Raw genomic sequence first — 18,337 nt, forward strand, 5'->3', positions numbered from 1 at the left:
CAGTCATAGGGGTATTCACACCAGACTATAAACAAGAATGTTTCTAGTTTTGTGCCCCTGCACTCCACAATTTAGCAGTAGAACTGCATTCTTCTGTTACAATCAGCCCTCTGCAACACAAGCCCAGTGAAATCGAGCTAATATGCAGAATTAGTTCCAGGTCATGGCTCAAACTGATGTCGTCTCACTCCCCCTCTCCATCTGTATTTTCAAAGCTTTAATGTTTCTGAAGCATCCCAGCGTGGGAGCCAAAAGTGACATATGTGCTTAGGAGGGAAAAGATTGCAGTGACAGCCTGGCCGGACCACAGTCGTCTGGTTTTGGTCTCGCTGGGCTGGTGTCAGAAACAACTTAGGGTAAAAGTACTGCTCTTTTTTGTTTTTGTACAGTTTGAAGAAGACACAGTTTGAATTGTGGGGTACCAACTGTGCTTGAAAATGACGAGGAAGGAATGTTTATGTTCATCTGATTGTGCTATGCAGTTTGCTAAGTATTCTGTATGTGACACAAATATGAATTTCTTGAGGAAATATTTCAGCTCTTGGGCTCTATGTGTAAGCTCTGATGCAACATTGATTATGTCATTTCATGTAGGAGGATTTTTGGAGAACATCGCTGGTTATCTTAAGAACATGAGAATATGTCGGCAACATTCAGCAGGGTCAACATCGGACACGCTAAATGTTTGGAGATCAGAAACAAGATGTTACTGAGGAGGACTGGGAAATTGCCTGTATAAAGGCACATAAGCAGTCAATACAAGGTTAAAATGACTTTTGAAATGTTTTGTAAGAATTGATATAGTCCCTGGTAAACTTCATCATATTTCACCTGGCTTATAACATGTTTGTGTAAGGTGTCTGCATGAGAGAGGAACCTTTCTTTTATCACTTTCGGTAGATATTATTTTGGTAAAATGTCCCATTGAGGGTAACATGCCCCAGTGACTTTGTGAGAATTAGAAAGCAAACAAAACGATGATTGTCTTTGGACTTATAGCCAGAATAATGACTGCATTTTATTGTAAAAATGTAGAGCTGCCGTCACTTTGAGTGAGGAAAGGGACGATGTTGACATGTCTTGGGCCGGAGAGACTGAAGTATATTTTCCTTCTTGGAATATGAAATGTATTAACGACTGAAAAGAAAATGTATTTATAGATAACATATAGATTCTGGGTTTACATGCTTTAATACTCGCACACCAGTTTTCTCATACTGTCTGTATTCCCCCTCTATCTGAAACGCTCTGTTTTAGCTCCTGTCGTCAACGTCCCCATTTCCAAATATTCAGTCTGCTCACACACATCTGAGCCAGCACTGCTCACAACAGGGCAGCTGGGTTTAATCAATTCTCACGTGCCAAACTAGCCTCTTGGTATAAATTATGCAACTGTGTGACATGGTGATGTGGTGTGATCAGTGGGGTCATGAACTTAGCAGGAGCAGTGATTTCTGTGGGAGAGAGGAGCTTCTGTTGGTGCTGCCAAAAGCACGATGTTTCCTCTGATAGTTGTTTCACCATGTAATTAATTTTTTTATGTTTTACCTTTTCATTATTATTGTTATAATAATTATCATTATTGTTATTTTATTCTATTTGTTTTATTCAAAATATTTGTGTGACCTGTAAAATGTCTGAGTTAATTTTTGTTTGCGTATGAAGGGGCACGTGTATGTATGTATTTATTATATCGTGACTTTTCACTTTCATTCAAACTTTCATGCTAAACAGTGACAGTTCACACAAACACGTTCAGTTTAGTTGAGGTTGCACAATCAACAAAGGACACAAAACAAACTTGTCTGGTTAATTTTAGCACAGACTTAACCAGTAATGTTTTTATTGAGCCTCCTTCTATTATTGGTCAGTCATTTGACGGAGGAGCCAGAGCCACTAATTACCGTCTCTCCCCTACAAATGATGGTATTTGCGTTAAGTGCCCTGGTAATTACTAAGGCCTAATCCTAAGTGGACTCTGATTAAATTTAGTCAATGTAGCTTTTTGTAATTGAAATGACACTGGGAGAAATGACTCCTTTTTGTGCCTGCATAAGAGTTGGGGCTGCATAACTCTTGTGTGTGTTAATCATCCAGCTCATTATTAGAGCTTCTCAATACATTTCCTGCAGGCTGTTTTTCAGACTTTTTTAAAGACTTGTCGATAATTGAAGCATTGCAATGACTTTCTCTCTATTTTTTTTTTTTTTCCTCGTTTTTTAGGCTGAGCAGGACAATGGTCACCCCCTCCCAGCCTATGCTGACCTCATTATCGAGATCCTGGATGAGAACAACCAGGCTCCGTATTTCCAGTTTGCTACCTATCAGGGCTACGTGAGCGAGTCCTCCCCAGTGGGTACAACGATCTCAGCCAGTGCCAACCTCACTGCCCCGCTGGGAATCATCGCGCTGGATAATGACATTGAGGAGGTAGAGAGGGAAGAGAAAGCACATTTGTCAGCCACTGCTCACTGTTGCCTTAACTTTACACATGTTCACCCATGCATGTGTGCATACAAACACAAAGCATGGTGGTGCATGGAGTAAATATTGATTAAAGGTCCACATTCATTCATGTGTTTGTGTTGTGTTCACGCAGAAAGTAACTCATTCATGACTCATTGTCCTGCTGTATTTTTTTCCCTGTTGTAGCTGTCTGCTGGTGATACACCTGTAGGTAAAGGGGCTGCTTTAAGATGCATGACACGCACACACACACACACACACACACAGAGTGAAATTTAGGGATGTCCCGATCGAGTTTTTTGCTCCTAATCGCTCATTCTGGGTCCTTTTTAATTAGTTCAGATACAAAGATTAATCCAATATTTATATTTCCTGCATAATACAGCTGCACTGAACACATTTATCAGCTTAAAGGTGAAATACGTAAGAATTGGCCACCAGAGTCACCGCTAACTGCCGCTAACTGTAACCTGTTCGCTTGTTAGTTCAGTTAGCCTTGCAGCTAGCTGGACTACCAGGGGAGTGTTGGTGTTTACACTGTTAGAACAGGAGCTTTGGACTGCTGGGTCTTCAAGCCTGAGGCTAGCTTGTTAGCATTCTAACTTCAGTAGGTATCTCTTCAACACAGTGGTGAGACGTCTTTGGCATAACATGAAAACTGTTATTTTGTTGCATTCTGAAGATAATTTTGGTTAATTTGTACATTTTTCAAACTAAAGTTCTTACATGTTGCACCTTTAATGTTGGTCCATATTGATATCAGTAAAGCTGATTCAGCTCAGGGCTTTGACTGCTTAGCAGCTCTGCATTAAACCTGCAGCACAGCTTTACTTGGTTTCATACTATATTTTGAGTGTGTGGAGCTGTTGAGGCAGGAAAGTTTGAGCAGAACTTCCATCAAAATGCTTTGTTTGTTTTGTTTGTTTGGAGCACCTGAAAGTACTCACGTTGCTCGCGGCGGCACAATGCCAGCGTGGATATCAATAATGGAAACTGGTATTTATTTGCCCTCGTTAAAAAGTGACTCCAGTGTTTTGAACAAATGGGGCAGTTTTTAACAACAGCCATACCTGGAGCGCAATTAGTTACACTAAATAGAGGGTCAGATTTGTTTGGCTTTATGTGGCCAACACTGATCCATTCATCCATCAGCTTGATCCCTACTCTGCACATTGACTCGGGACATCCTACTATTAATTCATGCAAAAAGTAAAAACAAAGTGAGAGCTCTCATCACTGCTGGAGACTTCATCAACATGTAATTATTACGCTGTAAAAAAATGTAATTGTGAGCAAAATGATGTGTTTTTTTGTCATCTCGAAACTTTTGTAAATGGTAACTTAAATACTAAGCAGGTCTCCGGTAATGATGGGTGTGCACGGACTTGTTTTTGCTAATGGGATTGTGTGTTCAAAGTGGTTTGCTGTGATCTCTTTCTCTATTGATGTGTTTTTCTTCTGTCAAAGCTTCTGCAGTTATTCTCTTTGAACACCAGCTCACAAGATCTATTGTGATAAAATGTTTTTTATGAACTGAAACTTGTGTGTAGTTTAGTAAAAGGGGTGTTTTTGACATATTTGTTTGATTAATAAATGAAATGGGTGAAAGCAGTCAAACATACAGTCAAAACAAATGACTACTACCTTTAGTGCATGTTTCAGAGTACACCTTCGCAAAGTCTTTAGAGAAGATTAACAAAACAAAGTGAAGTGGAAACAGAGATAACAAAATCAATAAGCCACCCAGTCCTAATGTTTACCAAACTCTCTTAAGAGGACTCATTGATGGACGTGAATCGAAGCAGACTTGCAACAATAGACCACAATGGACTCCAGGTTTATTTGTTAACACAGTGTAACCACAGCAGTGATGACACTTCTTTAGTAAATGGCTCTTTTAAAAAATTGTGTCAAGCTTATTAAGCATCAGGACAGCCTGAACAAACCCATGATCTTTAAGAGCTGCTTAATGTGGTTGATATTTTTCCGGAACAGCGGTAATGATGGGTTTACGCTGTTTTAGCACCAGCCATTTCCTCTCTTCCTTTCTTTATTGACATCGGCTTCTGTTCCCATCTTCAGCACCTTCTCCACTGTTTTCTGAAGACAGATGAGAGACCGCCAGCCGATTACTTTTTCAACTCTTTGGCAGATCAAAATGTACTGTTTGATAGGATTTCTCAGCCCCACAGCTGCGTCCTTGGAAGAACTGATGAAACACTGATGTCGCCATGGTAACATGTTTCTTTTTGTATGTCTTTCTGTTGGAAGACGAAAGACCCTATGGTGAAGATTACCCAGGATGACTACACCACAATCTTTGCCCTGACCCCAACCGGGATAATCCGCTACCTGAGGCTCCTCAAACCTGTGGACCGGGAGAAGAAGATGACCTATATGTTTACGGTAGGCCTGAGACTCTGCAAGACAGCAGTAAAGCCATGTGACCTACGTCTCCTATTCTGTGTATATTAATAGAAGTCACAGGTTAGCTGTATACCAAGAGGCACTTGCAGATACAAAGCCGACCTGACACTTTTAGAGCAATATGACCTTTATCAGTGGTCAAATAGTAGTGAAGTTAAGCAGTCTGCTCACTTGAATTCACAGATTCACATCCAGATGCAAACTAAAAGCACACCAGACCTCTATAGTGTTAAATGTTCTGTTGAAAAAAGACTTTCTTTATACCATGTATACAGTGCTTTCATTTTAAACTCCCTGCGTTTTTCTTCCTGTCTCTGCAGTTGAATGTTTGAGCTTCACTGTGTGGACTGATGTCTGTGCACACTTTGACACTAGAAAACAGTTATCACATCAATTGCTGAAAGTATGATTTTCTTTAAGAGGTGCTCCTACTAGCAAGATTTGTGACATCACAAATAGTTTGAAAACCAATCCAGTGCACATGCATAAAGAATAGAACCAAAAATATATTTATATAAAGGCAATGCCAAATACTTGGACAGTAATCAATCGAATCAAGGGGATAATGAAACTGAAAGGCTTCTGCAACCTCTCAAGTCCCCAATGAATTAAAGCAGGAAAACTAAAGGTGTATAGAGGCGCTTGGGTATCAAGGGGTTCAGGTAAGATGAACAAAAGATGAACAAAATAAAGAAAACCTACAGCATCAGGCTAGTTGAAAGGCAAGCTTCACACTTGCACAGATGAGCCCGGCCTTGATGCAGGTGGCTGAGTTGAAGTTGGATTGTTGGATTTTGAAATTCGGCCAAAATAAAAAAAGGTAGCAAGTGCTACACAATGGGACTGCTACATTATTTTCTCAATGAGGGAGAAAAGTAGGTGCCATTTTAATGTAGTTATTGTACTTTTCTACAAAAAATTAATTAATAATAATGTTTCTTAATTTGCTTCTGTTTTTTGTCGGTTTGCTCTCAGCTCTTAAGTCGCGGTGCCTTGATCTCTCTCAGCCACCACAGACTTCTAATACATGCCTTACTAATAAAATCCTCATTCATTCAAACACTCATACTGACTCAAACAACTGTACCAAGCCCTGAAAAAAACCTGCTGTATTTAATATTGATTTTTAAAGGAATAGTTTCAGATTCAGGGAAAATGTTTAATTGCTTTTTTTGCAAAGAGTAAGACAAAAAAAATGACACAATGTCTCTCTGAAAATGCAGCTACAGCCAGCAGTTGGTTAGCTTAGCTTAGTGTAAAGACAGGACAAAGAAGGAGAGGGTTAATATGGCTCAGCAAAACACTAACAGAATCTGTCTACCAGCATCTCTAAATCTCAATTCATTTTATATGTAATATCGTGTTTGATTTGTATCTGTTCAAAAAAAAGACATGAGAATTTGTTTTCCCTAAATCTGCTCCTTTAATGACACATACAAAGATTATATTCTGTGGGAGCGCTCTAATCTCTTCACATACAAGATGCTTCACTCACCGAACTCCACAGCTACCTTCATGTTCCATTAGGATTCTGAAGTGTGTGTTTTATAATCTCTGTGATGTTTTATTAATCTTCTTACTGTACAGTGTTTTCACGGGTTTATTTAAGTGTCTGTTTTCACTGCTGTTACACAGACGTCAACAGCCCTCTCTGCCAAAGTGACTTGTCTCTGCCCTGCTCAGAGGGATGGCAGTATTATGGGAAATACAGTAGCTCCTTCCATCCAGGGGGATTCTCGTGGATTAGTGTGAGCTCTGTGGGAATGGTTCCCTGGAGAGAGCAGGCGTTTCTGCACAGGGATGATTCGGTTCACTGTAGATTCTAAGGTGTAATGCTGGGTTTGGTTGGGTTTCTTTGGACACCAGCATCAGCAATTTATGAATATGCAATATAACATGTTTATTGTGTTTTTGTTGACCCTTGTTTGTGCTGCATGTACAATTTTGTTTATCTATTTACATATACAGTATAGTTTTCTCCGGTTTGGAGGGATGAGGAGCTCATATGCTGGTTTTATTCTTTTGGATTAGAGCTAAAAAAGCTTTTAAGCTCAGGCTCCATTCTGACTTTACATTACAGTGGAGGCTGAGTGTTCCTCCGCTCTGCAGTGGTGACTGCTCAGTACAGTGTGTTTTAGATTTCCATGGCCCCTTCAGCTCTTCAATAGCAGATGCTAAGTAGAAATGCACTTTTGTCAGAATCATCGTCCTCTCTAAAACATCCTCTGCATCACTGATTCCAGCCAAAATAGAAAATGATGTTTATTGCCTGGTAAATGTTTCCCTGCTGTATATGAAATAGCTTTAGAGTAGGACTGTGCAATATATTGTTATAGCATTGACGTCATAATGTTCCCATGCGCAGTAGTCAGCTTTATTAGTCCCGCAAACGGGGACATTTGTGCGTCACGGCAGCGAAAGGACATTTCAATATAACAATAAACAATAATAATAGTAAAAAATAAACAATATAATAAAAACGTTAAGAAGAAGAGCTAGAGCAGAAATATAAATATAAATAGAATCGTATATACATAATATGTATGAATATAAACAGTGAAATTAGCATTTTAGATTTTGGTGGCATTTATATTGAACATCAAGATGGCAGCACTTGATTAATATATAATTATATATATTATATTATATATAATAATACTGCCATTCAGTAGTCTCTTTGCCACTCAGTAGTTGTAACCATGTTGACTTCCTCCTAATGTGACATCACATGTGTAGCCTCAATTGAGCTATTCAAGTTATCTGGTAAAATTACTATATTTTTTCATATACATTTTATATATATATTTTCATATATATATCCCAGAAAACCAAAACACTGTAATGTATCACCCCTTTGCTGGTTGGTAGGGATCATTTCTTCCTACTTGAGAATGTCAGTGTGGTCTCTGTACCATTTAGTGCAATGACTTCTGAAGATGAAAACATCACTGACAATTCCTAGTAGCCTACCACCATTACAGTGATCATCGCATTTAGAATGCACCATCATCACAGCACAGTGCTTCTCACTTGACTAGGGGTTTGATTCAGGAAAAACAAAAGAAAAACATGTTACTGGTCAAACAGTGACAGAGAGATCACAGCAAGATGAATGAACCAGGCTCAAGCTACTCCAGTCATGACCTTCTATGCACAGATTTATATTGGTAGTAGTGCATAGAGTGTTGCTTATAAGAGCCCAATATAAGTGTGCCGTGGTCCATTGCTATGAGTTGAATCTTACAAATCCCTTGCACTCAAGACAGTCCTACAGACAGGTGAGCAGGACCAGCAACCTGAATTCCATCTAAAATTCATGAAAATTATTAATGAGTGCGTCCAATCTAAGAGACATTGATGTCCCCAAGGTGGGCCGACCAAGATTTCCCTGGGGGGGTCTTGAAGAAGTTGGGAACCACTGCTCTGGAGCCAGTGTTTGGTTTGTCCATTCTTGGCTACTGTAGAAACATTACTGACTCCTTCTGTACATAAAAAAGGCTCATTTTAAGGTTATGAAAATACATTGGTTCTTAGTTTCAGGTGATTATACACTCATGAAAAATAATTATGAATGTTATAATCCATGTCTGCCAAAAGATCCCCATAAATCCCTGTAAACCCAACACACTGGACCTTTAAATTGATTTTCACTCATCTGTTTTAAATGTTTAACAACCGACCGGATTTGGTTTATAGTGTTTTAAGTGTATTTGGTGTTATAATTCACTGTTCAATGAACAAAATCCAAGGTAGTCATGGTGTGAAGTGACAGTTGTATATTTTGGCCCTGATAGTTGCATTTCATGAAAGATTGATGTTATTTTTGGCCCAAATAATCATCGTGTCTGCACAGGATGCAATGTTGCAGCATTGTTCAGTCGTCCATCTTGTACACTTGATGGAACCAGTTCAATTCTATTCTGGACTGGCTTGTTCTTTATTCACTCTTTACCTTGTAACTATGACCTGAAGTATCTTTTTAGGCTTTAAGTGAATTTTCTTCCATTTGACGCACGTAAGGTGATTTCTGGCTCTGACTGCTGTCAAAAATACTGGTGAATTACACAGCAGTACCATGCCTCAATGCATCATGTATAGACGGAGGACCAAAGCTGCCGATGACTCCTCACAGCCTGTGTAGATGTGGTGTAAAAAGCATTTGATAGAAAGGAAAGTGTCACAAAAGAAAGGGGACCCAAAGAGACAACACACAGGAGGCAGGAAATAAGGGAACCAAAAGTGAGCTTTAATAAAATAAAGCTGAAAATACAAAACACAAGAAATGTGTTTTGTATGAGTCACTAGGACCAAAAACAAAGTAGCAACTAAAAAGCTCAAACAAAGTGCAACAGAAAAGCAAAGTTCAAATCAAATGAGAAACAAGAAACCAAACTCAGAAACATACAGTACCAAATGGGAGGCATGAGGAAACACTGGGAAGAAATGCTGGGAGGCAACACAGGGGAAGACAGTCCAAGACAGAATAACATTTAACAACACAGAACACGGAGGAATGACGTTGTAACAGGCAACATCACGGAACGAACTGACAAACACATGAGGGAGAACAAAGACTATATACACAGACACTAACGATGGGATCAGGAACAGGTGGAGTGAGGAGGGAAGAGGGACAGGTGAGGAAACGAGCGGAAAAACACTGGGAGGGAAAAAACACACAGGAGGAACTGAAAAGCAAGAAGAGACACATGAGGGCATAATATCAAAAAAAAGAGGAAAACTGAAAAGACACTGCGTAATGACGGGGCATAATATCAAAAAAAAGAGGAAAACAAAAACCAGACACTGAATCATGACAGAAAGTTGCCCATGACAACAGGTTGGTGTACGACCTGTCATTTGTCCAAATCTTACATACAGCATGTTTGATACATGAGTGCAATGATTTCATTTCATGAGCCAGGTGTCCTTCTGTTGTTCTTCAACTCCGGGCTGATCTGCAAGACTAGAAATGACAGCGCTGAGAAATAATCTTAATTGGTCGATTATCACAGGTTATGAGTGAATGCAATGCTCTGAGTTCTTGCCTAAAAGCTTGTTAACATAATGTTTACCAGATAACATTCAGGTTTTGAAGGCTGTGCTTTTTGCTTCTCTGAAGGTGATGTTATTTCAGGGATTATTACTTAGAGAAATCTTGTCTTTTTGTAAATGCATTAAATCAATTTTATAATTACTCTGTTTATCGCAGACTGGAAGGAGAGAGAGACCACAGATCCAATTTAGATAAATATCAGCCTTCAGAGATTGTTGTGTACATGTTTTCATTTCTCGATGTTCCTGCGTGTGTCAGAGGAAGAGAAAGGTGAGGAGGCAGACATGACATTGTTTACATCTGTTTTGTGGAGGTTTGTGCGTTCGTGGAGACATGTGTCAGTGCTTGCACATGTGTACAAGTATAGTGTCTATACATACAGTTGCGATGACTCAGTAAATCCAAATCTGCTTTTCCACTCTTGGCTCTCAAAAAACGCCTGGCATCTCCCTCCTGGGCCTGGCTGGTGAACAAAAACTCTGTTTGATAGGAGAGAAAATAGCTGCTGTCTTGTATGCTATCCTATGTTTCTGTACAACACCTTCACTGCAAATGTTTAGCTGCGACTGAAGGCCCGCTCTTGATGTTATACGTACAGTGCAACTGGAAAGACTGTCGTTTCCATTTCAGTGCAAATTTTTAGGGGAAAGCAATTTCCCCCACAGAAACATGTATTTCTCACAGCTGCCACAGTTGTTGTTAAGATCTCTTCTCCCCTACACTTCATTTGTTGCTCCTCTCAGTCCATTTTATTTCTCCCTTGCCAAGTAGTGGAGATCAGAGCTGCCAGGGACAAATAAACATGCAGTTTGCTCAGTTTGCAAACTGTCCTTTAGGCGAGCTTTATACAAGCTCTCTCCTCTCATCTCTGTAAAAGCTTTTCTAACACTAAAGGAATGAAAAATGAGCCTATGGAAAGGCAAAGTGTAAGTGACTTCATTATGGTAGTAGACACATGTAGAGGTTTGACACGTTGTCTTGTCAAAGCAAAGTGATTCTGAAAGCATAAGCATGAATGAAAAAAAAAAACTTTCTGTGATTTATTTCAACAAATGTTCACTCATGTTGAGTTTCCAAAGCTACAACACTTAATTCTCTTACTTGTGTTTACAGATGGTGGCATCAGATGGCGTCCAGCAGAGCAGCCCTGTAACTGTCAACATCTTGGTCATTGATGCCAATGACAATACGCCCACATTCGCCGAGGTCTCCTACAGCATTGAAGTCTTCACAGACATGCAGCCCGGGGAGACTGTACTACAGGTAATCAATCGCAGTCGTCCCATCGCTTTCTCTTTTGCTCTCTTTCCCTGGCACTCTGCTTCACGCCTCCGTCTTTGTCCCCATCACACAGAATCTCTCTCACATACGCTTAAAGCAAATAACCACAACAATCCGGTGCATTGTGTTGACAGGCAAAGCCCTGGAACAGCTCCCTTCGTCTCATCTGCAGTCATGACAGACTAGTCAGGGAGAATGTTTGTCTCCGTCCTCACTGCACAGGCCGGGGAAACCTTTTCCTTAGTAGATCAGCTGCTATCATGACTGAAGTTAATTCATTGTGGTAGACGCCAGTGATGACCATTTATCAATGTTTTCCCTTGCAGAAAAGGGTTTTCAAGAGGTGATTTTATATGTTTTTATCATATTTATTGGAAATATTTAAAAATGTTATTCATGCATTATTTTTAAAGGTTAGGTCATATGTAAAGACATGCTCAGGCACATAAACATGCACACATTCTGCTGTATCTATTAACATGAGGAGTCCCATCATTTCATTGTCTCTTATTTTGTAGTTTGAGCATGATCTTTTCGTCTTTCACTTGATCTGTCCTCTCAGCGCAGCCACTCCAAAAAAAATGTCAGATGCTGAAAAGGTCAGGTTTAATCTGCCTTAAAAACCAGCCGTTTCGCCCTCCTCGAAATGAGGCCAGGGGTCACGGAGTGTCTGGTATGACCGCTTAACCGATTTTTATAAGCCATTTATGAGAGCTGCAGGCCCCCCCGAGGATGCTGCTGCTTATTTGATGCAACAGCTTTTACTCCAGACGTCAGGAGCATGAAAAAGGAGGTCCAGGCCGCCTGGATTAAAGTTTCAAGGCCCTAAAGATAGTAAGCCAACTATACCATGAGGGCTCATAATTACAAGCAGCGGGATGCCTTAAATAATTAGCCTGGGGGAAAGGGTGGCTGCTTTATTTAATTTGATAAAAGAGTATGCAAGAAATGAAATATTTATATATTTCTGTCTGGGATTTTTTCTTCTTTCTTCCCCAAAAAACCGTATCCATCAGCGCTCTATTCACAACTTTGAAAACCATCAGTCCCAACGGTCTTGATTATTAGTGTCATTAGTGACTTCCCAGGTATAAAATAACCCAGATATTCCGCAACAGTGTGCGCACCAGAGACTTCGATGTAATTAAACAGTTTGGCCACGAGAGTTGGCTTCAAAGCCTGCCACTCTTCCTGGGTGCTTTGTCCAACACTGGTGCTCCAAGCTCCCAGTCTACAGGTAGGCAGGTAGTCAGTTAAGGACTGCTAGCTTCACACCTAACTAAGCTAACTAGCTAATAGCAGCTTGTTTGATTGTTTGGTCAGATTTGGAGCCGCAATGACTATTCGATTAGTTGATTAGTGGATTGGTAGAAAATTTGCATGAATGATTTCAGTCATTTTTCACGGAAAGCTGTAAAAAAAAAAAAAAAATGCTGGTTTAGCTTCTTTAATATAAGGATTCTTTGCTTTTCTTTGACATTTATGATGAAAAGTGATGAAGAGTCTTTGGGTTTTGGACTGTTGGCTTGGATGAAAGATGCAGTTTGAAGATGTCAGAAGATGTTTGAAGATGTGATTTTATAGACCAAAAGATTCATCAATCAATTAATCATGAAATCAAATGACAGATTAGTGGATTATTGAAATAGTTGTAGGTTACTGCCAAAGTCTGATTGCAGTGTCAGAAGTATGTATACTGTAAGCAAAAAGCAAACGTGTTCCTGTTTATATATAAAACAAGGTAATATGTCCAATAGCTGATAATAGGGAATCACAATAAATCTGTAGGTTCAGTCTCAAGCTTTTTTGAGAATCTTAACTGCTTGACTGGTTCAGTAAGCATGATGCTGGCAACTGTACACAACGCCCAGAAAAGAATATATTGTGTGTTTAATGTGTGTCTGTCTCTTTCTGTCTGTCCTCCCAGTTAACAGCAGCAGACGCTGACGAGGGACTGAATGGTCTGGTGACCTATGAGATACTGGCTGGTGCTCAGGGAGACTTCATCATCAGTAATCGCACTGGACGCATCACCGTGGCGCCTGGTGTCACTTTGACTGTGGGACGATCTTACGCACTGACTGTCAAGGCCTCTGACAATGCCCCGGAGATCCAGAGAAGGTACCGTACAGTAGCCTTGCAATGCTAGCTGTTTGAATGGAGTTTTTATTATTTTAATGAGATTGATATGATGTGCTTTTCATTACTGTTATATAAAGAACAGATTTATTTCTAAGTTGGACATTCAGTTTCATTTTTCACTGTGTCTCTACAGGGTTGAAGGGGGGCTACTTGTGTGATTTTACAAGTCTTACTTAAATCAGTATGCACTCATAATGATTCACAAGTAAGCTGCTGAATGGAACAGAAAGTCTTCTCTGGATTATGAATTATAGAGATAACATTTCTGAGCTGTAGAGATTCTGGTACGAGATGTTTCTAAAATTGTCTCCTGTTTATCTTTTCATTAAAAGAAATTAGCTGATTGTGTTCCCGAGGACAGTGTACATGTCAGATCATGTACCTTTACAGCTGTTTGACAAAAGATTTGTCACACAATGAATGCATAAATAATCATAGCAGCCATTCATAACACTATTCTTCATCAGATAAAGATCCCACTTAAGAGAATAGTAACCAAAGTCTGTCTCTTCTGCAATCAAACCTCCACACAAGAGCGCTTCTATGTGGTGTCATACATTGTGAATATTTTTTCCTCTGCTGTGGGCGAGGTACTTCAGCACGGCTCAACAGCTTGTCAAGGAGAAACCGATGCTGTCAGTGGGCTGATGTGTGTCTTTTCACTCTGCCAGGAGCTCCATCACCACAGTGTACATCGAGGTTTTGCCGCCCAACAACCAGAGCCCACCACGCTTCCCTCTCTTCACCTACAGCCTGGAAGTGAGCGAGGCTATGAGGATAGGAGCTATTCTGCTCAATCTGCAGGTGAGTCACTGACCCTCAAATACACACACTCACACAAAGCACATGGAAATCATATGTAGAATTTAATGAGGCATTAAACCGGTGATGCTTTTAGTAAAGTTTATTGTAGTTTTAGGCAATATCAAAAATGTTTTCCCTTCTCTCTCCAGCATCCTTTTTTGCCCAGCTGTCATAGCTCATAACCTTCAGCTGTAATGGTACTGTATGATCTTCAAGAACCTGCTTTTCCTTCTCTCCCCCCAGGCCACAGACAGAGAAAACGACCCGATCACATACCGCATTGTGAGTGGGGATTCCCAGCAGATCTTCAACCTCTCTGAAACGTGAGTCCAGATATTTTTCATTTTTCAAGTTCAGACGGCCACCATAGGCTATTCCCACCAAGGCCTGCTTGAATGTGAAATATGGATATATGGATAGATGGATGGAAAGGGCTAGTGAATTATTGATCGACAGCATTTTGTGCATAAGTTCCTTCGGCAAGTGTATTTTAAGTCTAAAATATGAATAGGAAATTTCGTAGAGAATGTCTTATGTTTGCAGGGGTTTCTTCCCGGTTCTCAGGTTTTCAACGGCATTCAGGTTACTGTAGGTCAACTGGAGACTGTAAATACTTTATTGGTATGAATTTCTTTATACATATGCTCTCTCCCAATTCATTTTAAACAGGAGTGGGTATTATACATGCTAAACACAAGTCCACCTACTATAACCGGCCCCAGACAACTTATTATAGTTCTGCAGGGACACTCTTTGGAGTTTATTGAGGTTTATGAGCAACAAGACAAAGCTGACTGGTTTATCAAAAGCTTTATTAAATTTATGGGCAAACAGTCATAACATGTTAAAACACTGTCCTTTACATTGCTGTGGTGACCCTGAAGAAGGCCCCTCAAGAAAACTAGGCATCCAGGTGGTGGGCGAGAGTGAGAGGACAAGGGATGTGCAAAAGTAGATGCTGACTTACTGATTGTTGACTGTGGTTGATATTTATTTCGCCAATATTTGAAATGGTGCTGTCTACACTGGTGCTGGCTGTTGGTCTCGCCAAAGTCCCAATGAACCAAGTCGAAAAACACACTTATTTACACTCATTGGCTGCCTCAGGCTGTTATTTGTGCCCATGGTACCAATGTTCTAGTCAAGTAAATGTTATATGTCTTGCCCAAAATCACTATAGAACACACAACACCTGATTTGGATAAGAAAATAAAAGCACATTCCTTGAATACCTGGATGCCAATAAATCTTGGAGGATGAGGTTGGGACAGAAAGAACTGGTCTGGAAAAGAATGTGGAATTATTGCTTGGTTTGATATTAAACTGCAAAGGGTATGATGCTGTTAGGATGAATGTCTTACTTGGATTCCCTGCTCTCCCCACTTTTTATCAGTTTAGTTTTGTTTGGTTTGGTTACCTGTTTGTTGGTACAGTGTGGGTGTGTGTGTTCACTGTGTGCTTTTTTTTCTTCTTTTGTCTCCTTTGCTTAGCAAAAAGTTCAATGAAAATCTGTTGGAAAAAAAGGAAATGAAAGTCCCTTAAAAACCTTTTTTGTTTGTAGTTTTGGGGAATAACTTTTAATGAGAAGAGAAAGATCTTCAAAACAAACTAAATAAACAAACTGTTCATTTTCATGACTGAATAAACAAGCTGACCTTAAAGGACACCACAGTAGATGGTTATATGTGGCGGACCCTGCCACCTTTCTAGCTTCAAACAGTGTTCTGAGGACCTTATTTTCCTCTGACAATGGCTTATTTATTCAATTATGGAAAATATAAATATTTCTGTTTACGTCATTAATATTTTAAATATTGAAATTCTGACTTTGAATTTCTTCTCCAAAACTACATAGTGCCCCTTTAATGAAGAATCCTCAGGAGGAACATCATAGGAGGAATCACTCTTCAAGAAATGCAATAGATGTCACATGTAGAGCGTAGAAAGAAACAACAACAGTGAAATAACACACTGGACATATACATTCTTCATTAAAGAGTGCGAACATTTTTAAAGAATGAATTTGGGAAAATAGACTGGTTTTCATGAAAATATGGAACCAAGATCCATTAGTCTTCTTTATTAATGCATTAATTAACTGGTAGCACAAAACTAAATGTCTTAGATCAGAGGGCCATTGTGTCGCGATTGGTTACAGTTTTCAAGACACTTTTCAAGATATTGCTCAGTGGTATGAGGCAACTGAAAGAACAAGTTCCTTTCAAATATCATCAGAATACCATTCCTATTCTGCTATAAGCTGCTCTATAAGCTGAAATAAAACAATGACAGAAGGGAATTTTTGCCAAGCCAAGGCATTTAGTTCGAGGCTACCAGAGGGTGGTTAGCAGAGGGAATTTGTAAATGAAAAGGTTTTAATTCGTTGCTGTTATTCTCTCCTTCGCCCCCTATTCAGCCTCTGCTGTCTTGTGAGAAGACAATATTTCTAGGGATGAAAAGCATCTTACCTTACCTCTCATAATCAACATCAGCATTTGGAAAAACCTACCTTACTCAGCTAGTAGGGAGCAAGGAAAAGGCATAAAATATTAAAGTGGTCAGTGCTTTTTACCATCCCTCAAATAAGCAGGCAAATATGGGGAGAAACGACGTGTGGAGACTGAAAATGTGGGACCCTGCCAGACACGTTTCCCACTAATTGATTAAAGCCTCTTTTGTCTGCATCCTCAGTCTCCCAGCTATGCAAGGGCAAGCTGTATTGCAGCACTCTTAATCTGCTCTATATTGTGAGAATTGTTTACATGGTCTTTTAGTGGTAACCGCTATCATTTCCGATGTCACTTTTATCTCTTAAACCTTATGTGACAGAACTCCCGCTGAAATGGATACACGCATTATGCTTTAGTAGATTGTCTCTTCGGCAGAAATATTACACTCCCATCACAATCTCTCCGTAACGTTGCAATATAATAACTTCAAGCAGGTGCTGATATAGCACTCGATGAATCAAAGAATGATTAGCCGGTGCGCTTGATGAGTGTGCAATTCACACTCTCATTCTTCAACCCTTCAGAACTCGAATATGATTCAGTGAAGAGATTTTTTGCACTGCTGCATGTTCAGATGCACGTTTACATATGGGGCTGGCTCAGTCCAGCAATTATGAATAATGAGCTCTCTAGTCTATAACTCCCTATAAATGGGGCAGGTTCCCCCTGAGGGAGGTGGAAATGCTTCAGATTCACTCACCATTAAAGTAGTGAGCAGGATGCAGCTTTAAATCAGTGGCTCGGAGTCTGTCAGCCACCAGGTGCTGCACAGAGAGCAGCATCCAGTAATGACATACTAACTGGAGGAGGCAAGATCATACATACAGTGTACATCATAAAGAATCTAGTATTTCTTATGCAGTTCCAAGTTCTGCTGGGAATATATTGGTATTGCTATATGTGTTTGAAGTAATTAAGAAACAATGTCTACATTTCATAGAGATTCCACAACAGATAACTGACATGGTATAGGGGAAATTTCGACACATTTAATGTGATTGACCAGTCACTCTGATGATATATGTAGTCAACTGAAGCAATAAAGGATGCACTGCATGTGAGCTAGCTGCCTGCTAATCAAAGTTGAACAATGTTGCCATTAAATTAATTTTGACCATTTCTTTTTTTACACACATCGTCAGCCTTAGGCCATGTTTATCTAGTACATTTACATAAGCAACGTACACACTCACACAGATACCAGCACAGAGCAGAACAGGCTTCTAAACAAGCACAACACGATTAAGACATTAATTCTCTTTCTTGCCATGTAAAATATTATTTCACTTTGCCGTCCGGGGACAGGCCACCAAAAAGACAGCACTGTCCCTGGAAAATGGGGATGTCTGTTTACTCTACTATAAACAACACAGCTAATGATAGCTGAGCTAGGACTGCAGTATAAAATACAAAACAGTTACAGGCATCCAATCTATTACTTTCTATATTTGGTTGACTTAATGTTTCGTCAACTGTCTCTCAGCATCAACATCAGTCCAACATTTGTCAGTAGCCACATTAGCTGAGGAACATGCGAACACCAAGTTCAACAGGCTAAACTACAAAGTCAACAGTAACATGGGAGAACTTGCTTCCAGGACAGAAGTCAGGTCATGGACATATCGATCCATCCTTGAGCTTATAGTTCTTA

At 39.8% G+C, this 18,337-nt stretch overlaps 1 protein-coding gene across 1 annotated transcript in view; it reads left to right on the forward strand.

Moving 5' to 3' along the window:
• Positions 1–18,337, forward strand: part of LOC311270927 (protocadherin-15-like) — a 256,820-nt gene that overhangs the window by 145,757 nt on the left and 92,726 nt on the right. The window contains exons 13-18 of the mRNA XM_084376191.1: positions 2,224–2,430; positions 4,738–4,872; positions 11,063–11,212; positions 13,158–13,351; positions 14,044–14,176; positions 14,420–14,499. Of these exons, the coding sequence (XP_084232317.1) occupies positions 2,224–2,430; positions 4,738–4,872; positions 11,063–11,212; positions 13,158–13,351; positions 14,044–14,176; positions 14,420–14,499 (899 nt within the window). The remainder of the gene's footprint in view (positions 1–2,223; positions 2,431–4,737; positions 4,873–11,062; positions 11,213–13,157; positions 13,352–14,043; positions 14,177–14,419; positions 14,500–18,337) is intronic.

Source organism: Pagrus pagrus (genome assembly GCF_965226575.1).
Source record: "Pagrus pagrus genome assembly, chromosome: 15".
NCBI lineage: Eukaryota > Metazoa > Chordata > Actinopteri > Spariformes > Sparidae > Pagrus > Pagrus pagrus.